At 52.3% G+C, this 7,314-nt stretch overlaps 1 protein-coding gene across 11 annotated transcripts in view; it reads left to right on the forward strand.

The window, feature by feature from the left end:
• Positions 1-5,641, forward strand: part of AMOTL1 (angiomotin like 1) — a 154,930-nt gene extending 149,289 nt beyond the window's left edge. For all 11 annotated transcript variants that reach the window (XM_025928430.2, XM_086678594.1, XM_086678595.1 and 8 more), the window contains one exon: positions 189-5,641. In XM_025928430.2, the coding sequence (XP_025784215.1) occupies positions 189-295 (107 nt within the window). In that variant the 3' untranslated portion in view covers positions 296-5,641. The remainder of the gene's footprint in view (positions 1-188) is intronic.
• The last annotated feature ends 1,673 nt before the right edge of the window (positions 5,642-7,314 follow it).

The raw sequence follows: 7,314 nt of genomic DNA on the forward strand, positions 1-7,314 counted from the left end.
TCTGAGACTTGCGTCTGAATCCCGGGGCCCATCATTCTGCTTTTCTCCACTAGGGGCCGGGTTCTGTGGCCTCACCTACAAACGCTGGTGCTGAGTGTGGGTATTGGTAATGCTTTCCTTTTAGAAAGAGCCGGCCTGGCCCGGCCCCTCTGCAGGGCAGGCTGCTGATGTCCCCTTCTGTTTGGCAGAGAACCCTCCTGGCCACGGGAAGTCCCCCGACCACAAAGGCCGCGTCAGCAGCTTGCTCCACAAGCCCGAGTTCCCTGACGGAGAGATGATGGAAGTCCTCATCTAACACTGGCGTCCCCGCGGAATTCTGTAGTGGGACCTTGACGAATGAGGAACGTGGCCGAGAGGGAGGAGACAGATCAAGAAAGTTGTGGATGGAAAACCAGGAATGAGTTGAACTGATAAAGATTTTAAATTTAGTGAGGACGCTTTTTATAAATGTTAAAAAAAAAAATTCAGAAGACCTACGTGAAGACACTCGTATGGATTTGTATTGCCTATGGTGGGAGAGAGAAGACACGTGTAGGTCTGGAAACAAGGAAGTCACAGGAAGTGGGATTTTCATTGTATAGAAAATGTATCTCTTGGGGGGGGGGGTCTGTGTTCACCTGCTCTTTGGTTATAAACATATAAACCTGAACGTGGATCTTCCTTGAAACAGCCCCATTCTCCTTGCCTCTTAGCATGTTTGTTTTTATTAAGAAGAACCTCCTAGAAGTCTCAGAGAGCCCATCTCGGCATAATGTAACATCACCTGCGCCATCCAGGGTGTCCTGTGAATGTGTGCGGGTGTGGCAGTGAGAAGAAGTGTCCTTGGGTGAAGGGAATTAAGAAGGCGGTTCTCACCCAACTATCTGCTTGGTTTGGGTTTTCAGGAGATTCTGGGGCTTCTTAGCTTTTCTGGATTCTGTTTTGTAAAAATACAAAACAGGATGGGAGCATTATGATTTTGGTGCTCAAACTCCCTAACTGCTCTGAGTTCATCTCTTCCTCTGCTTCATTCTCTTTCACTTTACTCTTCTTTTCATTCATTTTTTTTTTTTTTTCTTGTTAATAAGACACAGCAGAATTCCTTAGGTCTGGGATTTACGAGAACAGCGTCATGATCTCTGTTTAATAGTGACCAGTGGGACAGAGCCGTATGCTGGCTGCCTGGCTGCTTTCTCCAGTCTGGAGTCTTTGGGCTGCAGCCCTTAATCTCACTGTGACTGTGAACTAGGTAAGTTTTGATGAGCCGCAAGATCCCATGGTCCTTGTGACACATCGCATTCAGCTCGAGGCCCTGGCTTTTCTCTCTCACATCAGCTCCCTTGCATAGACCTTGCCGTCTCCACCCCGTTGCTCTGTTGGGCTAAGACTTTTCAGGACTGCCCTCCAGGAAATGGAGGACTCTTGACTTGGTGGCATCCAGAGTCTCACCAGGCAGCTTGTCCCACTTTCTAGAATTTGTGGCTCGTGCACATACTCCCCATCGTCTCCACCCTCTCGCACCCTTCTGGTCGCTGTTGACGAGCACGTAGATTTCCGTGGTGACACGTCAGTGAAAACATGGAAGATGTTCTCTGTCGTGAGCTTGCTTTGTAACCTAACCGGCCAGTATATCTACGGTGCGGGCACGTTTTTCGAGGCTTCCTTCTGGGACAGGTTGACCAAAGTAAGACGGAAGCACTATGTTGAAGAGCCGGGAGTGGGCAAGGTGGTGAGCCTCTGACCCCTGTGTGTGGTGGCATGTCTGACACATCTAAGAGGTGCTGGGCAGGAAAGACGAGAAGCTGATCAGGTTGTCAGATGCTCTTGCGGGGTCCTGATATTTTTCTCCCTCCAGATCAGCTGGATCCTTGTATCCCAGGTCCTTCCCCTTGTGCTCGCTTAAGGGAAGGAAGAAAAAGAGCATGGGTCTGAGGCTTTCTCAAGTCCCACCTGAACGGAGCCCTGAAGACCACACTGCTCAGGGAGTTTTGCTTGGCTGGCTTATTTTAGAGCTGGTCTTTCAAGTGCAAGGTGGGTGGTGTCGTAGCCTCCCCAGATTGAAATGGCGGAAGGAGGACCCGGGTGCGGACTGGAGAGGGGGAGGGAGGAAATCTGTGGCCTCGGCCAGAGGGGGCGTAGTGAGTGTGACATTGCAGCACTGACTCTTCCTGAGCTCTGCTCTGTGCTGGGCTCTGGGCACTGGGTGCTTCCTGCCTCTTGCCTCCTCCTCCTCCTCGAGTCCCGTCCGCCCCGGGAAGCCAGAGTGGTTCTGGGGGCCCAGAGCGGTTCTGGGGGCCGAGCAGCTTGCCTAATGCCCCGGGCTTGTGCGAGTGTGGATGCGGGCGGGGATGGGGCACAGGAGGCACCGTCCCAATCTTTGCTTCCCATCACTTTTTACCGGTGGTGAAGCTTAGGTGATTGCAGCTGTTTCTCTTAAGGATATTTTGAGCCCCGATGAATGTTGGGAACGGACTGGGCATGAAAGAGTCTGGAAATAAGAGGGCGAGTCTTCTCTGCCAGCCTCCACTACCCACACCTGGGCCACCCCAAACTTGGGCTGTCTCCCCTAGACATGGGTGAAAGCGAGAGCCACAGCCCCAGTCTCCCCAAGCCCCATCTTTCTGTTGCAACACACCCTTTGGCACCTGTGGGCACCAGTCTCGCTTGCCCAGATCCAGAGTGTTCATTGTCTAATACAAACGCAAACAACATCACTGGTTTTTTTTCAGCGTGCTGTGGTCTCCGTCAGTCTTATTTCTTCCAACTCGATAAGACTCCTCCGTAAGAAAAGGAATCTCTAGCTTTCAGATGTGGGGCTTTTTTCTTTTCTGGGAGATTTCCTGCCCCATCAGGGCCCCCTGATGCTGGCTTATTTATGTTTGCAGCTTTCTCGAAGCCTTGCTTGCACATAGGAGAAAGGGATTGCAAGTATTGAGCCCCTGCTCTGCGTTCTGCAGTTTACCATCCTTTATCTCATTTGATTTTCAGACAAATAATGCCAGCCCTGTTTTTTAGTGCTGACTATATGCAGGCAGGGTGGTAAGTACCTTTTAACGAGTCTCTGAGCCACCCGGAGAGCCAAGGCTAGTTTCTCCTTATTTCACAGAGGAGGAAACCAGGGCTCGGGGAGGTTCAGTCCCTCCCCAAAGCCTCACAGTAGTGGCGTCTGAACCAAAGGCCTGAGAGAGGAGCTGTGCTCCATCACAGGCTGGACTGGGAGTTTTGCTTGGCTGGGTGGTAGCCATCTTTCACGTCGCGCCTTGGCCCGCTTTGCCTCGTCTGTGATGTGCGCGTGCACGCACACACGCACACACGCACCCCTACACCTGCCACACCTCTTGGGAGCTAAGAAATAGGACTAGAAGCTCAGAACTCCTAGAATTGCCCATAAACACGAGGTACAGAGGGAAGCCTTCATGTTCTATCCCATGCAAGTTTACAAAATCCATCTAAAAACGCTTGGCGCGTTGTCCAGAGGCCTGGACTTCCCAGTGGTGTCTGATTATGGAACTCACGAGTCCTGTCCCGGGGGAGGGTAAAGGCTTTGGCTTTGTGTGAAGACATGCCAGAGTAATTCTGCTTCCTCCTGGAATGGGTTGTCTAGCGGTTTCTGCGTGCTGACCAGGGTATCATATGGAAGAGGTGTTGCTGGGAATCCAGCAACTCATTTCAGAGCAAGTGCATTAGTATTTTCTTCCCTTGGCTTTTCTTCTGCCTCCCAGAGATTGGTTGCCAGTGACTGTTGAGTTTGGCCCGTTCCAGGCAGACCTGCAGGACAAGGCCGCCGCGTCTCACGCAGGGCTTTGGTCCGAGGGCAGAGAGCAGTGGGGCCGTTCTCTCTTCAGTCCTGCAGGGTAGCTCTTGGGAACGCATAGGGCACTTGACTGCACAGGGCTCGGGTCGGATACCGAGAAAAGGCGTGTTTTCCAAAACCAAAGTCCTGCTCCAGTCTGCACTTGGAGTCGGGGGAGCATGCTTCTGTGTGCTGCTGCAAATGAACTTGTACTCCTGAGCGAAGGAGTTCCGTGGCCGTGGTAAGTGGGAACCTGCAGATATTCCTAAATGGTAAAGCCATCGCCGAGCCAGAGAGTATCCAGCCCACAGTTGGCTTCCTCAAGCCAGAGGCAGCCATGGTAGATGCTTTATAAATATTGCTTTTCTTTTCTTCTTTCTTGCTAATTAATCGATGTGTTTAAAATGTCTTTATCCAATGTGAGGTTCGTTTAATCGGCTTGCCTCTGATGCGTGGCTCCGTAGGAGATGGGTGGAGTAATTAAGAAGCTTCCAGAAGCTGACCAACTGGGAGCATGTAAAGGTCAGCATTTCAGTAAACGGATTTCTTCTGGAACTAATGAGCAACTTTCGCTCTTCCTTTTAAGTAGTATATCCTTTTCTTGCTTAGTAATGTAATGATATACGAAGACCTGTGTATATGTCAGTGCGAACATATGAGGTAGGAGCACAAGGTTGTGCGTCGGGTTTCCTTTCTTAAAATCCGGAAGATCCAAATGTTTCATGTCACCCCTTCCTCAAACGGTGACCCTGTGGGGGACTGTACCCATCACCGCCCCGCTGCTCGAGTGGAAACAGTTTGCGAACGCCTCTGTTAGAACGGCCTTTGGGGCCTAGCACGTTCCTTTAATTATCCTTCCAGAGGAGAAATCTTCATCCTTTGAGGATGGATTTAAGTGTGGAAATAATCCCAGTTGAATAAATAAAGATGGGTGATTAAGGCCACAGCATTTAAAAAGGAAATCCCAAAACTGTTCCTTGGAATGAGTCTTTGGACTCCTAGCGCCTCTCCAAGTGGCCTCTTCTGAGGAGGACGGTAGTCATCAGTACGTGTAACTTCTGGTGGGTTTGCTTTTAAAAATCTTTTCTCTTGCCATGCCTTGTTACGCGTTCACATCTTTGCATACACGCAGACGGAAGTGCATATTCCTTAGTGCTCTGTAAAGCCCATGTATACTTAAGTGCATGTTATTGTCGTGTTAAGCAATGACTGGGGTGTTTCTTTGTCATAAAACTTTGCTTCTTCACAGAATTAAACTCCTGCTCTCAATGTAAGGAGGTACATACACAGCATTTTCTTGTATCAGCTCCCAAACTGTTGCTGCCCCAAATTACATGTGATTTTGCCTAGGATTCTGTTTGCATCTAGACACCTGCAAGTATTTATTACTAACCGGAATGTGAGCACATTTATCCACAGTGGTTTTCTTCGAATTAAGGTGTTTTCCCCTTTGGTGGAGGGACAGTGGGGCCCCCTCCTCAAGGGGGCACTGGCAGGATCTGTGTGAAATTCTGTGAAACGAGGGCTGGCACGCACACCGACCTTAGCCAAAACTCGGACGGCCCTAGGGCCGTCACCCTCTCCGCCCGCCACGTACGTGGTTGCTGTGCTTGGTGGCAGAGTGCTCGGTTCCCTCCAGCAGACTCTAGCCTGACATCTTGGCACCTCACTGGTCTATATTGAAGGGGGGGAGGGTACGCAGAGCTGCCCAGCCAGGGGGTCTGTGTATGGGGGTGGGGGGGGGAAATCCAAGAACACAGTGTGTCCCCCACAGCAAACGTTGACACTGTTGGTCAGCCAAAGATTTTCCTATTCTTTGCTGCTTAAACTTGTGCCTTAATATTGTATATAATAAAGGGATAAAATGGCTCTTCTTTCCCTGGCACTTGCTCTTTCCTTTCCCAAAAGACTCATGTACTTGTTGACTTCAATGTCATTTCTCTGCTCGGAGGCAGCGTCACCTGCTGTTCTGCTTCCAGAGGCATCCAGTGCCCCCCCCCCCCGTGGGCCTCGTGCCTCCACAGACACCCGCTCTTGACTCTGAGAAGGAAATGAGTCATCCAGACCACTGGAGCTTGCCGTCCGCCCACTCCCAGCTCCTCCAGACAAACCAGGAAAGGGGAAATGCAGGGAGGCTGGGCCCCGGGGAGGCAGTGTGACTTTGATCACATCTGAGTGTCCTCCCCTGGGGATCCTGGGTTCCGAGTCTGTCGGCGACCACGGTCACTCGGAAAATTAACCCAAACGGCTAAGTCTGGGATGGAGTCGGATGCGTCTTTGCACCTCACGACGGATCTGCCTTGTTTGGGTCTTGGGGTCACAGGAAACTCAAGGGGTCATATGGTGACCTGGTGCCATCCAGGTGGGAGTCAGAGCGGCTGAGGCAGGAGAACTGAGTAAGTGCTGTGAGAGTCCCCACAAGAAGCCCCCTCCCAAGGAGAGAGTGACTCTGGGGACGCTGAGCCAGAGGACCTCTCCTCTGCTTGTCCTCTGGTCATGCCTCTGCTGGGGAGCCTCTCTCCTCACCCACCCTGGGCCCTCGCATGGGAGGAACTTCCTGGAAGTGAGCTCAGGGAGGGCAAGGGACACGCCTCTAGTTCCCCAGTGATGGCTGGTATGACTGAACGTGCATCACCTCCTCAGTCCTCACAACAGCCTGATTATCCCCACTTGAAAGACGAGGAAACAGACTGAACCTTGAGCAAGTAACGTGCAGAAGATTGCAGAGCGGGATTTGAACCCAGGTCCGCCTGACACAGAGTCCGTGCGCTTGCAGTAAAAGGGGGGGGGTAGGTGAAGGGAGGCGGGAGGGCTCACACACACCCCCATCGGCTTGGGGTCTTCCCTGCCCTGCAGAGGGGTTCCCTGCAGGGCCCCCAGACCTCTGCACACACGAGGATAGAAACCGTGCAGCCAAGAGGATAAACTTCGCAGCTCTGTAGCCCCCGTGTGCCTGGGAGGACAGCCTGACGACTGCACCTGATTTGGGGCTCAGATTAAGGACCCTTCGAAGCCCGCATCCACCTCCGCCATCTCCCCGCCCTGACCAAGTGCCGGCAGCTCACGCGAGGCCCCCCCGAAGCTCTGGCCTTTCTCGGCCGCTTGTACGCCGCAGGAGAGACCCCTCCACCCACCAGTTCTATGTGGCTGCCCCACGCACCGTGGTACCCTGAAGGAACGTCGCCCCTGTCCCGAGATCCCGGGCTGGGGCCTCCACACACGGGTAGCAGGGGAACGGTGCCTTTTAGATCGCCCAGGCTCATCACAATCAGGAGTTGGCCCCAAATGAGAAATGAATCAGGAACCCTGAAATTCCTTTTTTTTTTTTAATTTTTTTTTTCAACGTTTATTTATTTTTGGGACAGAGAGAGACAGAGCATGAACGGGGGAGGGGCAGAGAGAGAGGGAGACACAGAATCGGAAACAGGCTCCAGGCTCTGAGCCATCAGCCCAGAGCCTGACGCGGGGCTCGAACTCCCGGACCGCGGACCGCGAGATCGCGACCTGGCTGAAGTCGGACGCTTAACCGACTGCGCCACCCA

The sequence above is a fragment of the Puma concolor genome, chromosome D1 (assembly GCF_028749965.1).
Source record: "Puma concolor isolate L17-30 chromosome D1, mPumCon1.1.hap2, whole genome shotgun sequence".
Classification (NCBI taxonomy): Eukaryota; Metazoa; Chordata; class Mammalia; order Carnivora; family Felidae; genus Puma; species Puma concolor.